This window comes from Manacus candei, unplaced genomic scaffold (genome assembly GCF_025592945.1).
Source record: "Manacus candei isolate 608988 ecotype Guabito, Panama unplaced genomic scaffold, ASM2559294v1 h1tg000067l, whole genome shotgun sequence".
Classification (NCBI taxonomy): Eukaryota; Metazoa; Chordata; class Aves; order Passeriformes; family Pipridae; genus Manacus; species Manacus candei.
The window spans coordinates 12005724-12032194 of NW_026138115.1; the positions used below are offsets into that span (position 1 = coordinate 12005724).

At 37.6% G+C, this 26471-nt stretch overlaps 1 protein-coding gene across 12 annotated transcripts in view; it reads right to left on the reverse strand.

Annotated features, from left to right (window-relative positions):
• MIPOL1 (mirror-image polydactyly 1) overlaps positions 1-26471 on the reverse strand; it is a 203100-nt gene that overhangs the window by 132605 nt on the left and 44024 nt on the right. For all 12 annotated transcript variants that reach the window (XM_051806544.1, XM_051806534.1, XM_051806539.1 and 9 more), the window contains 4 exons: positions 16405-16591; positions 14753-14888; positions 13667-13772; positions 1512-1641 (listed from right to left, as the gene is read on the reverse strand). In XM_051806544.1, coding sequence (XP_051662504.1) covers positions 1512-1641; positions 13667-13772; positions 14753-14888; positions 16405-16591 — 559 coding nt within the window. The remainder of the gene's footprint in view (positions 1-1511; positions 1642-13666; positions 13773-14752; positions 14889-16404; positions 16592-26471) is intronic.

The following is a 26471-nucleotide window of genomic DNA, read 5'->3' on the forward strand; positions in this document are numbered from 1 at the left end:
TAAAGCAGACAGAAGGGACTGAAAGGAAAACAAGTGAAGGTGTGCTGAGGGATTCATGTATGTCCAGAACTGCCACCCATTTGTCTATGGATTCCACTGCAGAAAAAGCAGCAATACACCAGAAACACAAAAGTCATTGACTAGGTTTGTTGGCCAGAATAATTAATTTTCTGCATGACTTGAGTGCTTTAAGCCTAAAGAACCTGAGTTTATGCTAACATTTCATACACAGTTTTAACTGATTTTTGGAGCCATACAAAACTTTCTTTATTCTTGGAACATACAAGATTAGAAGACTGACAGAAAAACTGGAGACTCAAGTAAGGTTTACAATCATGGGAATTTAAAGTACATCTGTAATTTCCTCAGAGACTGCTGTTTAAGGCAAGCTTTCAGATGCACATACACATAAAATGGGTTCTATGAAGATGTTTATCAAATTGTCCACTAATTCTTGTGAGTATGGAATCTCCTAATCCTGCTGCTGAGTCATACTTACTGTGACAGTGAGGCTACGACAAACTCTAGCAATTTATAAATTCTAGTAATGGTGCACAATCTATGTATAGATTATTGAAATTAGTTAAGATGACATTCTCTGGCCCTACCTATAAAAACACCCAAAAGAAGACAACTGATTTTCTGCCTTAAAGAGGAGTGTTTTTAGTAGAATCAATTATTTAAAACATAATTGCCTACCATGTAGTTAACTAACAACTGCACCTATTCAGTCTCCTACCATGAAAAACTTGTTTGCTTTGTATTTCTCATGGCAGAAAAATAAGAAAATTTCTCAGCCACTCTAGACCTTGGGGGAGTACCCTCTGGGGGATTAACATAGACAATAACCCAGATGATGACAACTCAGATGGAGAAGGATTACATGGAGGGGCAAACTTCAAAGCTGTCTATATCTCAGAGAGAAAAGAAACCATTCTTGATCTTTCTCTCCTGACTTGACAGTTTTGTTTAACATGAGATTGCCTATTTCTGTTGTGTTAACATGGTGTACATAAAACTCTATGAACTATTAATTGTATCCTTATGGCCTTGCAAACTGCTTCTCACCAAAGACAAGAAGAAAAACCTATATATTTTTACTACCTCACCCACACCATTAGTAGATGGAAGAAAATGTCTGGGAGCTTAAAGGCTTGATTGATTTCCTATATGTTGCAACTTTTGACTGACATTTTGCTTCTCTGTGTCAAAAGATCCCTAAAAAATGTCACATACATCTTATTTATCCCTCGATAAATCAATACCAAGGCTTTTGATTATATTTTTAATTTTTGTGATCAAAATTATTCACCTTGCTCTCAGTCTCCAGAGAAAAATACGGTCTTACAGGATGGTTAACAATTTAACCAATGACACAGTAAGACTAGCCCTGGTCTATGTCATCACAGAGAATTTTGTGCTAAGTTTTCCTATAACCACTGTCGAGTAGTTTATGACTGTCACAGACTGACACAACAGCCTTTTGCATAGGGTAGGAAATGCATACTTACTCTTTGAGAGACTGTTCTAAATGCTGGACTCGTAGAAATGCTTCATCTCTCTCTTCATTGGCTAACCTAAGCCTTGCCATGACAGCCTCATCACGTTCCCGCTGAGCAGAATAAACTTCTTCCACCAGAGCTGCAAAAGTATGTTCAACAAACAAGTTTGACATTGATTGCTAAAATCAATACTTTAAGGAATAAAATGAAGCTATGTGTTTTCAAATTCATCCCTGTAAAATCTAACAGGGCAAGAAAGTGATTTGCTGGGCATTCTGAATACTTGCTTAATGGAAAAGTAATTTTAAAGTTCAGAATAACATGAGACACCAGTAGGTTTCTTCTAGGACATTAGTAGGTTTCTTCTAGGACATACAGCTAAAAGTAATGATCCATTAAAGCAATTATCACCAGATTGCTACTATCTGGGTGGCACACAGATATTAAATATTAAAAATACTAGTACTTTCATAATCTGTCTATGGTATCACAAGAGTGGCACACCCGGCATCTCTCTTTCTATGCCAGGTCTTTACTTTACTGGGTAATATACTGTTATATTATCTGTTACGGCATACATGGACCTGGGAGCATTAGGTACCAATAAACTAAGATTTACTGTCTATCCTTGGGAACAAACTAACACCTTCAAGTCATTTTTCATCCTGAGCTTACATTTTCTCCCTGCCTCTCCCCTGTCAATATGTCGAACACCATCTCTGGCACACTGCCAGAATCCTTACCTCAACCCTGCCTTCACTAAAATCTTTATTCATACTTTCATCATTTCCATCTGCAATACTGCAAATCTTTTCTCACACTTATCATAAAACCCTGTTGTTGCAATGTCTAGGGACTTTCAGGATGCCATAAATAAGACCGCTGTCGCTCTAAGAGAAAGGACTCTATCCTCTCTCACTGTCACAGGCACCTCCAAAAAAGTCAACTGAGGTCTGTAGGTTCCAGAATTTTCTGTATACTCTCCTTTTGTCAACCCGGGGTTTAGCCACAGTGTCCTAAGATCATATTATGGTCTCTTTCAAATTTTAGCATTTATTTCTCAAGAACTTTCCGTATTAAGCCATTGCAGCTGGGCTTCCTTACTCTCTTCAGAACTCTCTGTTCCTCTCCAAACCACTGCTTAAATCATTAAACTAACACTCAAAGAAAGGCTTCCTCCCTCTTCACTTCAGCTTAGAGCTTTTATCCCTCCATTCTTACCTCAATTGCCATTAACTTTTTTGCCTTTATTTGTTATTTTACTCTTACTTCACCTTTTTACATTATTGTAGAAAAATTAATAGTGTGATATAACAAAACATTTTATTGCTCTTCACAGAATGAAACAATAGGATCACAGTAGCACATTTCAGTAGCAGCTATATTGCTGGCACAAAGTACACTTTATCAGTACCAAAAAAAACCCCAAAACTCCCAAGCCGACTGAAATATAAGAAGTGAAAAATTTCTATAAATTCATAAGCAGCTCAGATAACCAGGGATGTAAGATGACCAAGAAGATGAACAGAAAAAGAATCTGGAGAGATGAATTAGAAAGCTCAAGGTAGAAAAGCAATCCTCTTGTCCTCAAGATGGGGGGGAAAGTGTCACTGAGGAGTAAGGAAGCATTTTTTGCAAGTCTAGCAAAAGGTTTCAGGCTAACAGAAGATTAGAGAAAAGCAGACAGGGAAAGACTAAATGTTACTTCTGAAAGTGCAGTCTGTCCCCTCACAAAAATCTGCAGAGGAACTGCAAGCCCATTCATCAGGCCGGAGCTGTAAGAAGTTGTGTCCCAACAACAACAACAAAAGACATTCAGCATCAGAAGCACAGATCGTGAACTGTACACAAAATCTAGCAAACACTGACTTAATTCTCTTCTATTGAGTGGTGGTTTTTTGAGTTTTTTTTAAATCTATTTCGCCTGTTTGCAGCAAGAATGTTTTGCTTGATGTGGAATGGAAAAGCCAAGATGTGAGTAAGGCAGCTGCAAAACTGCATGCACACAGGTTGGTAGCCAGCAATAAGTTTGGAGCACCTGCAGAGAGTAAGTCCAATATCTGCAAAGGTAGGCAGCTCAGCAAGAATAAAAACAAACTGTATGAGGTAGGCTGTGCATTTCAGCTCACGAGACCTTCACTTTGGTTGCTGAGATCTGTGATGGCAGGGAAACTAGTGCCTCAGCACTGACTGCTCAAGTAAACTACAATACAACTGCTATGTCCTCACTGGATCTGGAATACACAAGCAGTTTGATTATATATGGTAATTATTACCTATCAATACCTTAATATTTTTGTTTAATATAGTTTTTCCAGCAAATTATGTCAGTTTATCGAGCATAATGACAGACACTTCACAGAGAACTCTTTCCATAAAGCTGCAAGTGGAAACACTATGCAATTTCCGTAATGAAAACAATTGCTGAAATTAATAGAAAGCTGTCTAAAATAACTGAAGATTTGGAACTTATTACTGTTCTGAGGTTAATTACTTTCCAGATTAGTTAACTTCTTTCTGGTCTCTTCAAGTGCATCCCTCCTTCTGTCAGATCTCAAAACATCCTCACCTCAGCAAGAAAAACCACAATTTGCTGACTCCTGCAATGGATCTTGAACATACAAGTACAATAAGAGTGAGTGTTTTTTGGCATATCTAATTTCCTCTCTGTGTAATTATAACCAGTGGTAATAATGACCATACAGGCTTTTAAAAGCCAGATTATTGTTTATTTGTCCTTAAACCGAAGTAATGTATATAAAACAGTATGAAAGCATTCAGAAAAAGAGATATTTTTAAGTTACTTAAGCATCCTGCTTATCTGAAATCTTACCATCTCTGATAGCAGCCCAGGAGCTAATTGCCTTGAACAGCAAACCCTTCCCCCACCCAAAGGTATATTACAAAACACTGTCTGTTAACTATTATCTATGGAAAAGTGATTTAAATTGAGCAACTCTTTCTTGTTGTTTTCTTATCCTTCCACTAAATTAAAACATTGGAGATAATATCCCAGTGATAAGATCCACCACCTAAATTTAAAAAAAAAATATAGTCTCTCCATATCAATTACAAGGGTTTGGTTTTTGCTTCTATTTCTTAAAATTAGTATTGAAAGTCAATTGTTTAATATTAAAACAGAATATGGAAAGCGTAGAAAATCATGTAAGATGCCTGCATGGTAATCTAAGTCAGAAAGTATATACTTAGCTACATGGCATTTTTAATATCACACAGCAATAGTGACACTGACCAAAAGAAATTACTTATTTAGAAAATACTTAAAGTCCTTATCTAACTCATTTTAATGGTCTACAGAAAGCTAACTCACCTGATTTCTTTACCAGCCTTCTGAATTTAGGTTAGACATTTTTGCTATCCAATGCCTATACAATTTTGACTTTTATTTAATATTTTATGAATTCTTTTTTCCTACTATATGGAATATTATGACAGTTACACACTTGCAGGTAGTCCGAAGTATGATGTTGTTAACAATAACATTCACTATTCAGATTGAGCTATGGATGAGTCACAAGTAGCAATTCAGGACCATAAGGATAACAGCATTCCTCAAATAAGTCACTGAAATGAATACATATTTAGGTTTCAATGCAGTAGCAAACCAAAACATTTTGCATCATATCTAGGAAAACGTGATGTATAAGTTGTCCACTTAAAAACTATAAGGGAGAGTGACAGGAAATTCCTCTATACTAAAAAGAGTAAAGAATATGCAGATTATCATCCCTATGTTTCTTAAAAATGTCAGGCAAAAACTGATTGAGAGTTAACATGCCAGGTTCCTAAGTTCAACTCAAGATAAGGCATACCCAGCAAAATACTAGCTCCATACTGGCACACTGACTTGATGCCTGATTCAATGAAAAAAGAGATCCAGCTACTTAGTCACCAACTGCTCTGGTTGACACCACAAAGTTTTTCTTGGAGACACCTTCCAGTGGTACACCAACCAATCCTACCCTGTCTTGAGGCCTGACCAAGAAGAAACACAAATTCTTATAGAACTCATGTTTCAAGCAAGAAAATGACACACAAAACCAAAGAAGGAATAGTCTAGTATTAAGCTAAAATGAATTGTATCATTTACTAATTCATACACATATGAATTTTAACATTAAAGAGTTAAAATATTTACATTCCAGAGTGCTAAGTTATGAAAAAAGGATTATTTTACAATGCTTAAAGATATTGTAATATATACAAATATAACACTATTATTTAGTTGCATAAACTTTATTTGTTTTGGAAGAATTCAATAATATCTTTCTCCTTGTAACTAAAATCTGCATACTCTAAAAGAGCTCTTTATTTTAAAAGAATCATTATGCTAAACTCATCAATTCTAAAACATTTTTAGTTTTTAGTAAAGAAAACAATTGTAAACAGAGAGCTTTTGTAAGGTAGATAGCTATTACAAAGTTCACTCAGAAAATCAATATAGCATTTTAGCTGGAATTTGCTCATTAAACACCCACAGCTCTAATGCAAATTATGATGGAATGAATAAAGCAAATACATATGCTTCTTTCTTTTTATTAAATGTAAAATCTACTGTTAATTGCATCTGGTATGTCATATAAACTTTTCTCCTTAACTATTAAATGGAAGCTTTTACAAAAGTCATTAGAGATTCTCTTTCTTTGACTTGTATAAATTTCAATATTTGTTCAGTAAAGGTTCACAGCAGTTAAATTACATTAACAAATATTATTAGCTACTATGTAAGCCAACTAAGTAAAATACTTATATTGCAGGTAAAACAAATCAATGGGTGTTTACAATAATATTTGGATATGTCCATTTTTAAACAAGCTTATCAAATATCATGTAATTCTTAGTCAAATGAGAGAGACTCAAAGTAGATTTTTTTATCCCAAATACTCAAATTTGTTTAGTAAGCTAATTGTTTTCTAATATGGGCAAAAGTAAATATGAAGAAGATGAACCATACCAAGTATGAGTTTACTGAGTCAAAGCAGTGTACATATTTTCTTAGTTGAACCTGATTCTTTCGGCAAACTTATCTCCTATACTTTTTAAACTACCTTTAAAACACAGCAGTACTAAGAAGGTGTGCTGGAAATCATTCTAGTTTAAACAGTGGTTCATGATTTTCCAAACAACAGAACTTTGGGAGAAGTAAGGGAAGCACGACTCCCAGGGTAAAAGTCTGTTTGCTTATTTCCTAGAGGTCATCTGTGTAAATAAAATAAACTGAGTGAGAGAGGCAAAAGAAGAAAATGTTGGGACTTAAAAAATCAATGGCAGCAGAAATCACATAACTCATCCAAAAAGTAAAATCAGAATACAGTACAGAGCTTATAAAGAAAAGATGAGATCACTAACCACATTGTTACCATAACTCAGAAGATACAGTAAATACTATAACACTACAACAATTGTGTTTCAAGGTAAGTCAGAAATAATAACAATATTTTGGACTTTGCAAGGTGTTTGTTATCAGATGTGATGAAATACTGCTTTTGGAACTGGACTATATGAAAAGTGATCCAGGAAACAGTGAAATTAAAATTTTATTAATTGTTTTTGCAACAAGCAGTAGTTACAGCAACCAGTTACTTCGAAGAAAAAGACATGGTGAGAATGTATTTTTGTTAATAACAATGTATTGTTGCAGAAGGTCAGGGTTTTGCAGTTTAAGATTTAGTATTCAAGATCAGTGGTTGCAGAACAATAAGTGACTTAGGATTTTCTTTGGCATTGATTCTGATACATTCGAAGTAATTTTACTGGTTCCTCGCACCATTACAGTAACATGAAATACAAATGAGATCATACGCTTTTACAAAAAAGGCACTGAGCATCTTAAATATTCATGAATTGACTGAAATAATAATAAATAATGGCTCAAAAAATGTCAATACATTATTTCGCTTGTTCCGTGAAGGTATACAGCCCTAAGACAGGAGTGAATATTGAAGTCATGCAAAAGATGAAACAAAGAATATTTTCTGTTTTCTGCCTTTTGGAAACATATATTATTCTGAAGGAATGAAAGAACTTGCTTGGCCAAGTCATACTTAGAATTCAAGATTCCTGTAATGAGCTGCTTGTTTATCCTGCTCAGTTGCTTCCATGAAAAAACTGTCAGCTGAAATTTATCCTGCAGAGAGGTTTAACTGAAGCTTTTTAGGGATTTTTGTTTTGTTTTCACTTTGGATTTCTGGGCAGCAGCTACGTGAATGTGAGGAATTAGAGAATTATATTGGGAAAAGGGGTGCAATGACTACATGCCTTTTCATTTTCATCAGTCTTCCCATTCCTGTCCACCACTGCTGGATCTCTGTCTGTCTAATCACAAGAAGACTCAGAAACTATTCTTGCCATTTCCAGATGGGCAATTATTTAACCATTAATTTTATTGAACCATATGGTTATATGCTTGTTCTCCTTACAGAAATACAAACATGAATGTACTTGTTATCCACTCAAATTAGAAATCAAAATTCTCTGAGACTTCCTTCCACTAGATTTAATGACTTGCTCACAATTCTTAAATAAGTCAATCTTATCATAGCCAAATAAAAAAAAAATACTGCATTGCAATGAAAACCTTTAGAATGTGTTATTAATTGGTCTCTGCACATACACGTTACAAAACGCAGATAATCCCTAGAAATGTTCAAATCCTAAGGCCCTTACACAGTTCTCATTCAGGCAAATGGCAAACTATCAGGAGCTCCAGGGCTGATTGTCAACTTAAAAATAGTGCTGACATGTTCTCTTACGAAACAGACAACTTAAGTTCCCAGCTCTCTTTTTGAAAGCTACCATTAATTTACTTTCAGTTATGACCTATAACTAAAAAATAAAAGCAAAATAGTGATAAGAAGATGATAGAACTACTTGAGTTTTCACTGGTCTGTACCTGGAGTTATACACTAAAAGTCATTTACGCCTAAATGTGACTTTATAGATAAAGCAATCTGAACAAATACTGATAGAACACACTGATTTCTTTATTGCTTTGTGTTTGTTGTATGTATTTAGTGCACAGTATTCATCTGCTCCTACATTTCCAATGCTATAAACAGAATGTTCTTAATAAAAGGTTAAAGTTGCTTAGTGGCAACTCTGCATCAGGTTTTCTTTGTGTACTCAGATCCCAATTCAATTAAAAAAAATAAAGTGGGAAAGAATAGGAAAGAGCATTATACACAGACCCTAAAGCAGTTCTCATGAAAGCCAATCCCTGTACAATACTTAAGCCTCTGCTTCTAATACACTAAGCACAGCTGACTTCAAAATTCAAACCATAATGCTGTTAAACTTTTTCTGCAGTGAATAATTACTGATGCTTGAAAATTTAATTTAAGGGGGAAAATATAAACACTGCATGAAAGTTTGCAAGTTATAATTTGTCATGTTAAGTTTTGTAATACCCCAAGAAGTAGGTTACTTGCAGACCTTTTTATTCCTGAATAAACCCCAGTTCTTTATGCTCATCTAGCACCGTTGTGGGAAAGAAAGAAAGGCCAGACTAATCACAGAATTATGCAGAAGATACTGGCTTGCTTTTTACATACAAGCTCCACCCATAAATAGTTTAGTAATTGGCATCTTGATCTATGCCAGCTCATCGTATATTGTACTTGAAAGAGCTGCATGCAACTTTTTGAGAATCAACAATTCTGACAATCAGAAGGTAAAAATTCCATTGTTTCAAATTAAACCGTTAAAAACTAAGCCAAGAATTTCTCAGTCTCAATGCCCCCACCTTGAGGACAACCCCCCCAAGAATGATATAGACTATATATATAAACAAATTATGTCTAGAAAACTGGGTTAGGGAAGTATATGAACTACCTACTTAAACTGTAAAATATCATTCATATTTAGGTTTATAAACACAAGACTTGGGAACTATTGAGTTCTTTTGGCTAAAACCCAATATTGGCCTTATTTCAGTTTAATTGGAAGAGGATCTTGAATTCATCTTCTCCATGAGATATCAGGAACCTGGATTTCTGTTTGTACCAAAGGTTAATAAGAAATGTGTCTGCAAAAGTCAAACAGCATTAAATACCAAAAACTGATTATTATTCTGCAGGAGTTGTTCTGTCATTCATAATCTCTCCATGCTCCAACCTTCCACAGCTAATCTTTAATGGATGACATGCAGGAAAGAAAAATAACATCTAAAAAGGGACTTTAAAGTGAGCTTTGAAGAAACGGAAAATACTTTGCTTCTGTGCTGGAAGTTATTGCCACCCAAAGTTTATTACTGGCAAGATTACTTATTTCCTCTTACTTTACGGGATATTAAATCAAATTAACTCTCAGGTAATAGCCACTTGGATATTTGTTTTTACTTTCTATTAAAATGATTGCATATGCATATTCAGTAATTATTTTTTGAGTCAATTTAGGAAACTTCAAATAATGTTCGTGAACTTTTCCATACCATAATCAAGAATTCCAAAATACTACAAATGCAAATGCACAACAATTTCATAAAAACAGACCTGAAATAGGGACTTCATTGTAGGTATATTGCCATAGTTTCCAAGAGACTGAAAGCTGTATAACATATACCACTGTATTAGAAGTACTGCTTTCCCCTTTTTCCATACTGTATTTCCTATCATTACCCTGGTCTTTCAGAGAGCATCTGCAGAACGCTAATACAGTTTTCAGGTACTAAAGGTAGCGTGCAACATCTAACAGGGCTGGACTGATATGATGTTGATTTAAAAAAGTAATAAATTTTGGTAACATTCTTATTAGAAACAAGCACAAAAAAATCCCAGCTCCACAGAATAGCCATTGCTACAGAAAGATTTAAGGATAAACATTTTTTTAATTATATTTTCATTTAGAATTATTCTTAGTCTCAACATATACTGTGACAGCAACAAAAATATGCAAGAGCTGAGGTTCTGATGCCAACTATGTTATATCTTGCTTCAGTAATGGCAGGAGTTACTGTGAGAAAACCTGGGCTTTGATATTTTTTCCAGTCTGGAGAGGCTATCACTATGCTCTATAATTTTGCCTTACACTCAATCAGCTCTTTCCTCTAAAACTTCCCATATGTCCCCTATTTCATTCTTCTGTTAGGAAAAAATGAAGTCACTTATTATGTCCATCCAAAGTGAGATCTGTTCTCTCTTCTGGTTTTTTGAAGACTTTCTGTCGTTTGCAATGCATCCATCTTCCAGTCTGTCCTCAGATGTATGCTCCTTCTCTCTTTCCCTTCCCACAGGGGGCACCCATTCCTTTTCTGTTCAACATATTAAAGTTCTGCACTTCCCAAATGTCAAGATTTGTCTATTCTTCATACCCAGCTCATATGCGGTGTTCCCGTTTTTCCTTACATTACCCTGGTCTCTGTTCTTTTACAATGTACTCTTCCCTTGATTTTCCTGATGTTGCCACTACCTCCGTTCTTCTTGATGATGGGGAGTGAAACTAATGGTACGCTAATGGACACTGGCTTATAATGACACAAAATCCAGCAGAATAATAATGAAGAAACTGCAGGAATTTGTGGGAACTATGACCCCCAGAAACATTAGTATCCAGTGCCTAGAAGTCTGTAACCAAAACTGCAAATTCCCTAAATTTCTTTAGCCATAACTAACTGACATAGAGATAAGGACCCAAGGAAGTTTTAAAATCCATTTTCCAGGCTAGTAAAATTTGAAAATAAACACCTTCTGAAAATAATTTTTTTACTGCAGAGTATTATACTTTCTCTTCCATCATCTATATCTTCTGCTTTAATTCTACTTTTTCTTCTTCTTTCATGAAGCCCTTAACAAATTTACACTTTTTCTCTTCACTTCTTCCTCTGAACAAAGTAAAAATTATAAAGGGACAATCTCCAGATTATTTGTTTCTGAAGACTGCAGTAGCTTCATTTAAAAATGGCCTTTGTCTTCAGTTTTTCTGTTCTTTTCATGGGACTTGTTTAGGTAAAACCCATCAATTAGGGGGTTACCTTTTAAAACGGAATTGTAATACTCCTCAAGGTAGATAACACTTTTATGGTGTACCTTTCTGATGTTCTTTACAATATAATTTTGTGGAGTCACTTACTTATCATAAAGTCAGTACTAAGTAATAATAAAAATGCAAACACCCATATTTACAAGCTTCAGTCCACCATGTGTTATACACGGCAGTAATTAAACATTAACTAGTAGCATGAAATCACAGCAGCAAGTGTTCTCCCTTCCTCAAAGAACTTAAAACAAGGGGAAAAGTTTTTCCTTAAACACAGTCTCTTCTTTATTAGGTTCTGCTTGTCCACTAGAGCTCTACCCAAGGCTTTTATGAGAGAGAGAGAGAGACAGACCTCCACAAATTCAGTTTGGTTCACATCATTCCAGATTTCAAATCATTTATCTATACTTGGTAACATTCTTAGAACTGTAAGACAGGAAGCAAAAAAACTGTGAAATATTAACAACGCTTCCTTTTGGCAAACAGCTTAAGTAGTAAGGAGCCTCTTGCCCTCTCTCTCAGCATTTAAAGGATTTTATACTTCCTGTACTCATAAAAAGAGAAAAAAAAGGCTATTTTTTAAAGGTCATCCTTACTACACATTGTAGCTCTCTTTAAAATTTGGTTTATTCTTACTTTTAAAACAGAATAAGTATGTTAAATTCTTATATCCATATTCATGCCATACTATTTTGAAGAGAAAAATACGCTCAGGACATAATTAGAATGTTTGAACAGTAGTGTAGGGAAACAACAATTTACCAACAAGTATTCCTACTGCATCGAAAAAAATGAAACTAAACATGTTTTTGACACACTTTTCTTTCCAGGTTTTAATGAGCAATGAACACCTATATCAAAGAGAATCAAGTACAGAGGTAAACCACTGGGCAAATATCCAGGAACAAACATGAAACTTCAGATCCAGCCCAAACCATTTGCATTAGCCTTTGACTGCTAGATGTTACAAGGATAGAGAGTGTGGATTTTTTTTCTTATGAAAATAAAGCAAGCAGTTATGTGAAATTGAATAAGAATAAAATTATGCCTGTATTTAATTTTTTTCCTAAGATGTCAATTAGATTTTCCTTTCCCTTCCCCCACCACAGAAAATCTAGGAACTGTCTCTTCTATCTATAATATTCACAGTATACTGTATTCTCAGGAGTTTGATATTAAGTGGAAAGTCAGCCATCTGTTTTTCAGTTAGAGAGTTTATAATCTGCTCTTTTTACCTGAAGACAATTACTCCTCCCTTCAGTACCAACATTTTGGAGACAGGTATTAGTACTATTAATACATTATGAAGTGTGTAAGATCCATAAGAAAACAGTTTTACCAACCTCACACTTTCTTTCTGAACAAATGATACAATGTATTTATAAAAGCACTCTCATTCATTTTTTAAAAACGCTTTCAGAAAAACCTTAGAGCATTTTTCATCCACTAGGTACACTGTATACACAGTCACTTCTCAATAATAAAAATACTCAGCTTCATTATGTCAGCAATACCTGAAAGCATAGAATACAAGCTGTTTTCATGCTTGTATGTCTCCCCAAAGAACAATTAACAACAAATATAAGCATGCATTCACTTTCAGCTATAAACTTAAAAACCTTTCAAGAATTCATATGCACTTCATTCACTGGAGACATACCATTATTTGACAAAAATTCATTATAACTACCAGAAGAGTAGATTTTTCAAGAACAGGTTTTTCAAGAACAGTGCAGGTCTCTAGTTGAGGTGAATGTGTGACTATCTCCATGCACGGGGAGGGGGTAGTATTGCTCTGAACGAGCTAAAACAATAAGTGGTATTTGAACTGCTGGTTGAAAGGTAGAGGCACTGGTAATCATTATTTCCCCTTGTTTGTTCAGGACCTTCCAGCAAAACAAACAACCTTTTTGTGATTGGATTGACATGGTGTTAACAATGCATTTAATGCCCAAATCAGTATGAATACAGGTAAAGCTCCTACTAATACCAGTACCAGGATGTTAAAGCCACCTATTTTCTAAGCAACTCTAAACAGCCACATATAAAAAAAACCCTCAAATCTTCCCTCCTTTAGTAAATAAAGCTAACGCTCACTAGGCCACGTCATATAGCAACCACAGGTACTGTAGGAGCCATACAGCCATCTGTTAAACGCTTGCCTACTGTACCTGCAATCTTTTCTGCAATCTTAGCTTCTGTAGCTCTCTCTTGTAGTTCTAAGTCCAGTTTCATTGTCTTCAGCTCCTTGTCCTTTTCAGCCAGATTATCTTGAAGCTGAATTGAACAAATGTACAGTAAGATTCTTATCCGGCTGAAACAGCTCTTTTAACCACAGCAAAATTGTAAATAATAATTTCTTACCCCCAAAATACAAACACTAAGCATTACAACAAAAGTTCAATTTATTACATTTATTTGTTTAAAGACCAAACATTAAAAATATCTATTTTAACATCTGACCTATCTGTGAGCCAAGTAGCACATTGCCACTTGTAATTGCATGCTGTTGTTTTGACTTGGGATTCTCTTCTTCAGGTATTGGTAGCCTTCTTGCTAAGGAAGTTCAGAATTAGATAGAATATAATGTAGGTGGTGTCTGCATAAGCAGCCCGTTTCCTACCAAGAGTACTGCCATCACAGCATGAAGAGACTGTGGTGTAAATGCATAATTTTTCATGTTCATTATCAGATACAAAACTGGTATTCTTTCACATATTGAGGCCTTTCTTTTAAATGGGTATTCACTAAATCTGTTCTTCGAGAGATATCTGAGCTTGCCATTAAATATTAAATGGCACTTCATGGAAAGACTATAGACTGTTATGTTGTTTAGGTGCATACAACCACAACTAACTAGAAGCAATGCAGTGTTCAAGTAGGATGGAATTTTCTTCCTCTCAACAAAGAGAACTTATCAGGGCACATTCGTTATCTGGGCCACAGAAGCATCAGAAGCATGAGCTCCAGATTCTATTCATGAAGTCCTGGCTTTGTCTTTGGTCCTCCTTGGTTTTCATCCAGGGTGCAAGAACTTATGTCACTGATTAAAAAAATCAGAGGGTAGGTTGAATGTTTTTTTTTTTAATTCCAGAGAAATGGTTGTTAAACAGATACTAAGAATCCAAAATGTCAGGAAGCTACTGATTAGTACTCTCAAATAAATAACAAAACTAAATCAGAAACAATTTAAAATGCATGTTTTACAAGTCAACCACAAGAAAGCAAATACTGTGATCTGAATATCTCAATTGTACCTTTTTATTTTTGGCCCTCAGCATGTCCAATTCTTTTAAAAGGAATGCAGTTTCTGTTTTTCCATCTAAATCTGCAGCATCCTTCCATGAGGGTGTAAATTCAGGGAGCATTCTGTTAGCCTTTCTTTCTACAGTACTGTATTTAGGAAGGAAAAAAAAAAAAGAGAGAGACAAAAATAACCTCTAGATACTATTGCCCAGACATTATAAAACTCAAGCCTTTTCCATGTTCAGGAGATGCTTCCATGACCAAGTTTAAATATAATTCATCATCATCTTAAACTGAAATGTTTTCTTTCCTCAAATGAATTTTTTCCTTTCTCCTTAGAAGAAAAAAATACAAATCACATTGATGGTACACCAAGACCAGAATCTACAATGTAAATCAACACTGACTCAACATTTCCTGGGTTTTTCTATATCAAGATATTTTATCATATATTCTAATTACAATCTATTTGAGGAAGGACATATTTTGTGCAATTTATACAGTATCTACTATAATGAGGTTTTGGCACATAGCTTTAGGATCCTCCATGTAACATACTTGCAGATGATATGGTTTAACATGCTGACTGCTGTGGGAGGTTAATCTCAGTGTTCAAGACCAGCCTGAGTGCCAGTGGGAGTGGCATTGGTGAAGGGTAGGAGCTACAATCTTTGGCTGACTCTGTGCTGGGCTGTACTTAAGCACTCGGGATTATATTTGGCTTTTAGTGCAGGATGCATTGCCCTAATGGCATATGTCAGTCCCTAATGCAAAAAAAAGGCAACAAGACAAATGAAAACGTGCTGTGGATTGGGTTTGGCCCAATAAAACACCACCAGTTCATAATAAAGATAACAAAAGCAGGTGTAGAATCTGCTACACAGGTGAGGAATTAGTATATTTTTCAAAAGTATATAATAGGGCTTTGCAGTCTTGCTCCCATTTTCAAAAGCAACTCTGTCACTTTCAGTTTAGACTTGGTCTACAAGTCACTAAGTCACTCAAAACTGGTAGCATTTTCCCTAGGCAGCTAATTATACCTTGTATATTATGTCACATATAAAATGAGTATATATATTTCTCAAGACTGCAGTAGAGGGCCATTGCACAGTACAAAAATTAATGACAAGAAATGACCAAAATTAATAACAGAATAATATGTTCAGAGTTTATATTAAACTTTTCAACCATATTTGCCTTTCTCCAGATTCCTGTCACAGACTGCTACAAGGTATCACAGCTCCTCATATTCACTCTTCCAACTTCATCTGGACTTCACACTGCTTTATTCCTGCTTTCTACTCACTCATCACATTGTGCTTGTTGTGTAAAGTCACAGATGCTCCTAGACTTTTAGATCTGTTTTAATTCTCTTCAGGATGCATTTTCAAAATTCTCTGTAGAGAACACAATCATTGAAATACCCACAGTGTGTGATATAAACCATTGCAAATATCAAATTTTCTATGCAAGAGAATACAATAGTGAGAAAGCTGCATTCTGCAAGGGAAGAAGGGCAGATATGGTGAGTCTAAGTAAAAAGCTGACTTACTGACTCTTATGTGGGTAGCAAAATTCCCTGTCTTTATCCAAAAATTCATATTTATATTGTCTATAATTTGAATCTAGAAAAACTACATATAGGGATATTTCTTGGTTTTACCTTGATTCTTCAGGACCAGAACTATAATTATTTAGGACTCCTCCTCCTTGACTCTTTACTGGCAAATCTGAAGATTTTAGTGCTTCAGTTTCTGTCTGGATGAAAAATTCTGCGTTTTTTTGAGAATTCTGATAAAACTGAAGTCCAACGCAAAAGTCTTCTTTTTTTTGTTCCAAGATGTGTGTTTCTAATTGGAAAGAGAAGCAAACACATTTTCTTATTTGGAAAATGAAGCAAAAACTTGAGATTTCTCATTCAAAAATGGCTTCCTATATTCATATTCTTATTTGTAGCAGAAGGGAACAAGTAATTTACTTTCAGATTCACAGCTTCTTCTTCCCACTCAGGAACAAGAGTTGTGTTACCGACAGCATGGATGTAGAAGTTACAAACTATTTCCTGGATTTTTCTCATGGAAACATGCAAGATTAATCACCATTTCATAATACCTCTTCCCCTTAAATGACTGCTTAAAATAATGCTGACTGTAGAAAAATATTTACTTATCTTTTGTAAAAATCAGCTCTACCATAGTAAGACATGATGAATTTCTGCTATAGAGAGAGAAATTTTCAGGTTATTAACTAGACTCTTACTTATAGTGAGGTCTCTTTCAAATTCATTTTGGCTACAGAAGGAATATCATCAAGCTGTAGTTAGCAACCACAAATTTAAGGCCACATTATTCATTCCTTTGGAGTGCAAGGCACAGGCTCGTACAACTAAGGAACCTGAAGAATGCAAACCAGAAATTGTGCCAAAGGGGAAAAATATGACTAAAATGTTGAGAGTGACAGTTAGTTCTCTTAAGCGTGGCTACTAGATATTTTTAGGACATTTCTGATATCAAGGTATTTAAATGAAAGAAAGATCTACATACCACAAACGTACTTTCATAAAGTAAGAACAAGTAAGTTTTAATTATAGAATTATATTAAAAAATGAGAAGGAATCAGCCTAAAAAACCTGCAAATGGAAAAAAGGTGCATATATTCTTCATTTTTTCATTTAGATTTGTAGAGAACAAACACTGGAGCTTTTCCTTGTTTAATAAAGTTAGTGTTTCCAAACATTTTGGATAAATTATAGGGTATACATTCTCTTATCCATCTTATAACATCCTCTTCAAAAATAATAAGAAGCTGTTTATACAGTTGAAATCAAGTAGAAATAGACCAAAAATACAAATCAATCAGTATCAAGGTGTCATGCTCCATGTAAGACATTCCAAGTAAAAAATACCAAAGATTGTCTCTAAAATCTGTTGCAATAGATTCCTTTCTCCTTAAAGAAATAAAGACACAGCCAATGGTACAGGAAACAGCCCAAGGGCACTGAGAGATGACTTGTGAATTGGCTGGAGTCAGTTTAACAAGTTCCATTAAAAGCTATATGTCACTACCTTAAAGAAAAATTATGGTACCCACTGCTCATCTGTATTCTCCTAATTCACTTCAGCACAAACTTACTTGAATCCATTACTGCAAACTATAACTACTGATTTTTGTACTAGAGAAACAACAGTCAACAAATAAATCCTAGAGTGCCTTCCCTGCCTCTGCTGGATGCAGTTGAGATTTCTGCTATTTCTTTTCAGATTGGATGCTCAGAATCTTTGTTTCTGAGCACTAATAAACATGTGGGGACCATAACTTGATAAAATATTAGCATTGTTGTAGTTGCCCATAAGAACCAGGACCTTGAACATGAGGGTTCTTCTTATTGTCTGAAGATGATCCCTGCGGGTCCTTTTTAACTCAGCATATTCTGTGATTCTGTGATATTTCACTCAATCCTCTTCCATGCCCCTCCCTCTTACTAGAAGGATCAAGACTAACACCACCTGGGTTCCCACACCCTTGATCATCACCCCCAAACCCATACAGTCACACACAATACTTCCCAGGTCACACCAACAGTATCACTTGTGCCTACATGGAAGAGCAGCCGGGGGTAAGAGAGTAAGATAAGAATCAGGAGCCTTTCTATAACATCCTGAATATGAGCTGCCAACAAGAAGCAAAGCTCTCTAGAGAACAAGTTGAGTCAGCAGACAGATTTTTATTTTTATTTTTAAAACCAGAAGCAAACATGTCTGCATGAGGAGGTAAACATCTGCATTAGCATCTGCACTTCAGGGTAAATCCTTAGGCCATGTCAAGATATAGGGTTTTATGCCTTCAACTGTAAGTTACTGCAGCTTAAAAAAAAATAATTTAGAATAGGACTAGACCTGCATTGGCATTTATTAATGCTAATGCTGCTTCTTCAACCAATGTACATTTGCAGCACACTTTTTCATCCAGATTCAATTCCCTCAAGCACATGGGTAAGACTAAGTAGCATCACAGCAAGCCTGTAAGTGGCATTCCCAATGTTAGGCGAAACACAGAGGATCTGTTTTTTATCTACTGATTTTGTAAGAGAGAAGATGATGGCAGCCTCTTCCACTCAGAATTGGAAGCGCTCTGCCCAATGGCATTAAGGTGAGAGGTCTTAAGTCTTTTAATAAAGCTGCAATGTTTTTGTTTGTTTGTTTTGGTGGTTTTTTGTTTGCAAAAACCAAAGTTGGTTTGGTTTTTTTTGGGTTTTTTTGTTAACATGCTAAATTTGTCAGTAGAATGCTTTGGGGAAGACTTTTTGAACACTGTCAGATCAATCAGCATAGGGTTTTTTTTTTTTTAAAAACCACTTTATTCTACATATAGCTCATTACCTCCATGGTAAACTAAGTGGCAATTTTAATCAATGTACTTCAGTGCTTTTCCTCATGCATCCTGCAAATTGTATTGCGCACTAATTACCAATGCTGCAGACATACACTGGGGAGTAAGTAGCATTTGCAATAACTAGGCTGCACTGGGAATATCAGAGAAAGTGTAAAACGGCCCTGCAAGCTTTAGAAAAAAGTATGTAGATTTCATTAGGTGGTACCACCACCACTGATTCTGGTTCTTGAGTATACTAAGCAACTTATTTTCCATATAAAATAGCAAGTTCAGTAGCCCAGATTAATATTTCACTATAGGGAGAAGCTGAACAGCTGATCTTCTGTATGTATTTATCTTGAATGAATAGATTGTTCACATTGAGGGAAAGAAAAGCAAATGTTAGGAAGAAGGAATATAAAGACACCAGAATTAAATCTGGGAATTGATTGTGAGGGACATAAGGGGAAGATAATGCTGTCATGGCTTAAAACAGTAAAGGCAGAACAGAATTCAATGTTGTTAAGCTGGGAGTGGTTAAAAAGACAAGTAAAAACATTGAAACTATCACACTGTGCAGGCACCCCCTATTTCTCATAGCTTCTTCTAAGAAGTGGGGATTGGCACCAAGATCAGGGAAAGCACTGCATTAGAGAATCCTGTAGCAACAGTGATAAGTGCACAGAAGGTGTAGATTCAACTGGAAGACTAAGGAGGCAGTAGCTTTCCTTGTTTCACCACTCAGCATATTCAGCAGTCCCATCATTGAGCAGAAGTTGGGTGGGCACCTCCTTCCCCGTGCTTGTAGTCTTTCAGCACCCCACTAGGCAAACTGCACTGATCAGTTCAGAGGTTTGCAGGGGATCTCCACAGAACAAGAGTAAGGGAAAACAAACAAAACCCAATGGAACACGCACACAGCACCTCAAAATACAAGACTAGCCTGCAGTCGAGTATGAGGACACTGGAAGCCCTAGGTGCATCAAATCAGCTTCACGTGTAATAGTACTTACTGCTTGCTACCTATAGCTTACTGGTATTTGTTTTAAGCTGGTCTGTGGCACAGACATAATATATTCTCATCTGTCTGGAAAAGACTGCATGAGTGAACACCCAGAGGGATGGCAAGTAAGAGGCATACTAGGAAAAAGAGTAAAAGCAGGAAGGAAGAGAATGAGCTTGAGCAAAGTTGACTGCAAACTTAGTAGCTATGACACTGTGATACTTTCAGATTAAAAACATGGGAAAAAATGTTGAACAAAACTATATTTGAGGAAGTGTAATGTCAATTACTATAAGCCTCCAAAATTCAGTGATTGACAAACTATAATTTACTGTTAATCACAGAATCACAGAACAGTTTGGGTTGGAAGGGACCCTAAAGATCATGTAGTTCCAACCCCCCTGCCATAGGCAGGGATGCTCCCCACTAGATCACGTTGCCCAGGGCCCCATCCAACTCTGGAAGCGGCTACACTTCCAGAGACTGGACATCCACAGATTCTCTGGGCAACCTGGTCCAGTGCCTCACTACCCTCTGGGTAAAGAACTTCTTCCTAATATCTAACCTAAATCTCTACTCTTTTAGTTTAACACTGTTCCCCCTTGTCCCATCATATCTGCCTATGTAAAAAGTTGCTCTCCCTCTTTTTTTATAAGCCCCCTTCAAGTACTGGAAGGCTGCAATGAGGTCTTCCCAGAGCCCTCTCTTTTCAAGGCTGAACAACCCCAGTTCTCTCAGCCTGCCCTCAACAGGAGATTTTATCCAGCCCTCTGATCATCTTCCTTGGCCTCCTCTGGACCTGCTGCAACAAGTCCATGTCTTTCTTGTCCTGGGGGCCCCAACCTGGATGCAGCACTCTACATGAAGTCTCACAAGGGCAGAGTGGAGTGGTAGAATCGTTTCCCTTGACCTGCTGGCCGCACTTCTTTTGACGCAGCCCAGGATGGAATTGTCTATCTGGGCTGCAATCATGTATTTTTTCTTCTCAGTCTAAACAACAACACAGCTTCAATGTCAATGAGGTTTTTTTGTGTTTGTATAATACCAAAAATTTTTAATTTTAAACAAGAGGAAATATTCATTATCCAACAAACTATCAAAGCAAAGAGCCACCCTGGCCCTGCCAAACTAACTTTTCCTGCTAGAATAACAGGATACACTTCCCACAGTTTAAAAATACTTGATCTTGCCCCACCTGCAAATCACACATCTACCACACTTGTTGCAATAACTATGCATGTAAAAGCATTCCTTTAGAAATTCACCTTCTTTTTATTTTCACTAGACTAATTGCTATTCTTTTTTATTGACTTTCAAATTATCTAGTTTTGTTGGTACATTAATAATATTGCATATGTAACCTAATAGCCACTAACTTTTCAAGCTATGCAAATGAAATTAGTGCTATGGCAGAATATTCCTTCGTGAGGTGAAAATGATGAGTCAACTGTTTTGTCAAAAGACAAACATTCATTCACTTGGCTATTTAACTACTGGAACTTCTACTGAACAGAATGACTGTGAAAAACTCAGATTGCTTGACAGTTCACCTTTTACTGAATGATTAAAAGGTATAAATCCTGAAAATGAGAGGGAACCAAAATGAAAGGATTTTATAGGCATAAATATGCAAAGAAAGAAAATTAGTTTGTTGGAAGAAATCCTATTGCCTGGCATAAGTGAAAAGAGTTGGTTTTTGTTTTATGCATTTTCAGAATGCATGTAATTTCCTTTTTCATTCATATTTCAGTTGAAACAGAGGTAATACACATGATTTACACGGATATGTCAAAGGGTGTTCATTAGTTTTTACTTTCTCCTCACTATTTTATCTTTCCCAAAATATGCAAACAAATTTTCAGAGTTAATATTAGGAAAAGTTGCTATACTTTATTTTCAAGAAGAAAGTAATTCCTGTTTCTGGAAAACAATTACAAAAGCTCAGTAAAAAAATACAAGGTCAATAATACACATATTCTCCAAAACAAAGAAGAAGAAGTGCAGCTTTACTTGTCTTTGGACTTACTACAGATTTACTTATGTTAGGAATTATTTAGACCTTTAGTGTAGTATACTGAGAACCAATATCTTGCAATGAAGAGTAAATGGTTGTCCCTTCATGAAGCACTTTTTCTAATGTTTAAAGAAAACTGGGCAAAATTCAAGATGATTATTCAGCAGGACTCTAAAATCTCACTAAAGCACTTATGTAGCACGGCAGAATGGCAGTCACAGCAACCTGATTAAAATCAAAGACTGAGCTCAGAGTAGTTTTGTAATATAAAGCTAATTCCTTTTATTTCTTAGTGTACTACCCAGCCAAAATACCATGTACAACCAGCCAAGCCTTTGCAGTAACAAAGAGGAAATCACTATGTAGATGCATTGGATGTTCAGTGCCCCAGCAGTACATGACCACGGTGCCCTGCTGAGAGCATTGTGGGTCAACTCAGGAGAATGAGGACTATCGACTTACTTCCAGATTTCTCTCTGAGATAGGATATCTGTTCTCACTTCAAGACACAGAAGATGGAGGTTCACTGAAATAAGCCTTGGAAACAATATTTTCTGGAAACTCTCACATATATGCATAAGTACTGTGACAGTCATTTTAAAGCCATCAAAATTGAGGCACACAGTAATGAAGTAAGTGTACTGAGGTCATTGAGCAAGCCATTTGTCTTGATTCCAGCCAGGACAGGGTTAACTTTTTGCAGTAGCCTGAAGGGGGCATGGCTAAGATGAGAAGGTTATTCTATACCACCTCACATCACTGCCGAGGACAGGGGGAAGGGAGTCTCTTCCAGGGAGAAGCGGCTCCTTCTCTGGTTGAGAAAATGCAGTGGAGGGAGCTGTCTGGTATTGTCTATTATTGCAGGGAGCTGGGGGCAGGGAGGGAGGGGTCTGTGTGAATAATTCTCTTATACCTTCTGTCATTAGTATTGTTGATGCTACTGTTTGTTTTCTTATCTCATTGCTGTTTCCAGTAAATTGTTCTTATCTCAACCTGTGATCTTTGCCTTTTGTGCTTCCCATTGGAGGTGGGAGGGGAAACAGCATGTGTTTTATTAGTGGGAGTACTAAACTGGAGAACACCATTCCTAAACTGTGACAGCCTTTTTGGTGCTCGATGTGAGGCACAAAGGCTTGAGATAATTACAGATCTGCCCACAGTGGCTTGGAAACAAATTTGATCTAAGCATTTACTGTATTAGGTATAGAGCTACAGGTCACAATGGTGCTTGGTCTGTTCATGGGGTTGTGGTACCTGACCCTGTATATACTCCCATATCTGCTCCTCACGATGATCTTTTTCAGAGCAGGGAGAGGGATCAGGATTGCTTTGTTGATGTACTGTGAAATATGAGCTTATGACATGATAACATCATAGGCAATGAGGGTTGTTTGGGATATGTGTTCAGTATTGCTCTCCTACCCTTACCCTGGGCGGGCATTGAGAGTCCATTAATAACCATACCCAGTCTGTGGGAAGAACAAGGGAGGGTGATTCTCCCCAGCTTTTCACCCCTTTTTCCTCCTTCAGGCCTGTTACAAGAGATTTTGAGAATTCTGAATTCCCTTTGGAGGTTAAGGAAAGCATTATCTTGTTCCAAAGTCTGCCAGGTCTCCTCAATGTGGTCCACAACATGTTTAGAGTCAAGAAAGAGATTTCTAGGAAGGTCATTCAGAGATTTGCTCTGAGGGTGGATAGTGACTAGTTGCATGGAATGGGGGAGAAAATGGATCAGTCTGGGGGGAAATATTTGCAAGGAGAATGCTATGACAACTCCAGAGAGGGGTAACTTATTGCAATATGTTGGGCCCTGGCTACTATATATCGAACACTGCTCAATGCTAGACAGCACCCTCAGGGGAAGGAGGAGGAAACCAGAACAACAGGCACCGCGGCCACTCAAACTGCAGGGGAACAACCTGAACCAGGGGAACAACCTGTGCCAGTAGTAGTCACTCCCATACAGAAGAAGAAATCCAAGACCAAATCAGTTCACTTAGCGAGGGATGAAGAGGAAGCAGGACCCTCAGAACAGGAGCAAGAGGCAGGGCCAGAGATAATCAGCCAATACCCATCCCCGGGTGAGCTGTGAGATATGTGAAAAGATTTCAGCCACCGGTCAGGAGAGCCCCTGGTGACCTGGCTGATGCTGGGATATCACAGCCCATGATATGAAACTAGATGGTAGTGAAGCCAAGCAACTGCAATCCCTGTCCCAGGGCATGGGCAATTGGAAAGAGGACAGAAACTCTCTGCCTCTGGAGGCAACTCCTGTCAAGCATGAGGGAAAGGTATTCTCTCAAGGATGGGGTGTCCAAGCAGGTGGAAGGCCATGAAGAAAAGTATCCAGTACCTGAGAGAACGGGCTGTGCTGGAGGTAGTCTATAGGGATACAAACAATGAGCACTCCCCACAATTCATGTGGTAGAACTTTATACAGAGAATGCCATCACTGTGCGCCAACTCACTGGCATTGATGTCAATGAAAGAAGGAGAACAAACAGTACTTCAGGTGACTACCCAACTCTGGCAATATGAAAAGCATCTTTTCTCCTCCCTACTGACCTTGGCTTCGGTGTGGAAAGACTGTTCAAGACTGTGGAGAGATTTGAAAGACTCAAGCAAGTTAGAGAGGAAAGGTCCCATGCCCCACCAGTACAGACCAGAGTCTCTGCTATTGGGAGCAAGCACCCCCCTGCTCGAGAGAGAGGGGACACACTACGAGCTAACCTGTGGTTTTACCTGCACCATGGAGAGGACATGAGGAAGCAGGATGGAAAACCCACCTCTGCCCCAGCAGCACAGGTACAAGAGTTGAGAGGAAGAACAACCACCACAGGAAATTCTTCAAGGATAAATGCAGCTCCAGTTTCCAGAGGGCAAGTCCTCAGACAGAGTAAGAGGGCTGATGTTACTTCTGATCCTCTTGAAGGGACCGCCAGGTCACACTTACAAATAAGCAACGAGTACTATGACCAGGACTAAAGGGGCCCTGTCTCCAGCCAGGTGGAGGAAAGGGACAATCAGACCTGCTGGAGTGGGTGGATCTGACTGCCTGGCACATCAGACCCACAAGCGTATAAGGCTTCAGTTGACACAGGTGCCCAATGAACTCTGATGCCATCAAGATATGTGGGGCAGAATCCATCTCTATTTTTGGTGTGACAGGGGATCCCAACACCTGACTGTACTGGAAGCTGAAATGAGCCTGACCAGGAACAAATGGCAAACACACCCCATTGTGACTGGCCCAGAGGCCCTGTGCATCCTTGGCATAAATTACCTCAGGAGGGGGTATTTCAAGGACCCAAAAGGACGTCACTGGGCTTTGGGGACAGCTGCTGTGGAGAAGAGGCAATTAGACAGCTGAATACCTTGCCTGGTCTCTCAGAGGACCCTCTGCTTTGGGACTGCTCAGGGTTGAAGAACAACAGGCACCAATTGCTACCCCAACAGCACACTGTCGACACCTCCACACCAACCAGGGCTCTGTGACCCCCATCCATGAGATGATTCATGAACTGGAGAGCCAGGGAATGCTCAGCAAAACTCACTCACCCTTTCGTAGTCCTACATGGCCAGTGCATTAGTCCAATGGAGAGTGGAGACTGAGCGTAGATTATTGTGGCCTGAACATCACACCTCAACTGAGTGATGCTGTGCCGGACACGCTGGAACTTCAGTAGGAACTGGAGTCCAAGGCAGCAAAGTGGTGCCACCATTGACATTGCTAATGCATTCTTCTCCACTCCTTTAGCAGCAGAGGGCAGGCCAGTTTGCTTTCACCTGGAGGGGCGTCCAGCACACCTGGAACCGACTGCCCCACGGGTGTAAACACAGCCCCACTATTTACCATGGACTGATCCAGACTGCACTGGAAAAGGGTGAAGCTCCAGAACACTTACAGTACACTGATGACATCATTGTGTGGGGCAACACAGCAGAGGAAGTTTTTGAGACAGGGGAGAAGATAATCCATATCCTCCTGAAGGCTGGTTTTGCCATAAACCAAAGTAAAGTCAAGGGACCTGCCCAGGAAATTCAGTTTTTAGGAGTAAAATGGCAAGATGGATGTCATCAGATTTCAGTGGACACAGTCAACAAAAGAGCAGCTATGTCCCCACCAACCAGGAAGAAGGAAACACAGACTCTTCTAGGTGCTGTGAGTTTTTGGAGGACGCATATTCCAGATTACAGTCAGATTGTAAGCCTTCTTTATCATATGACATGAAGGAAGAACAATTTTAAGTGGGGTCCTGAACAACAACAGCCTTTTGAAAAATTAAACAGGAGTTTGTTCATGTGGTAGCCCTTGGGCCAGTCAGGACAGGACAAGATGTGA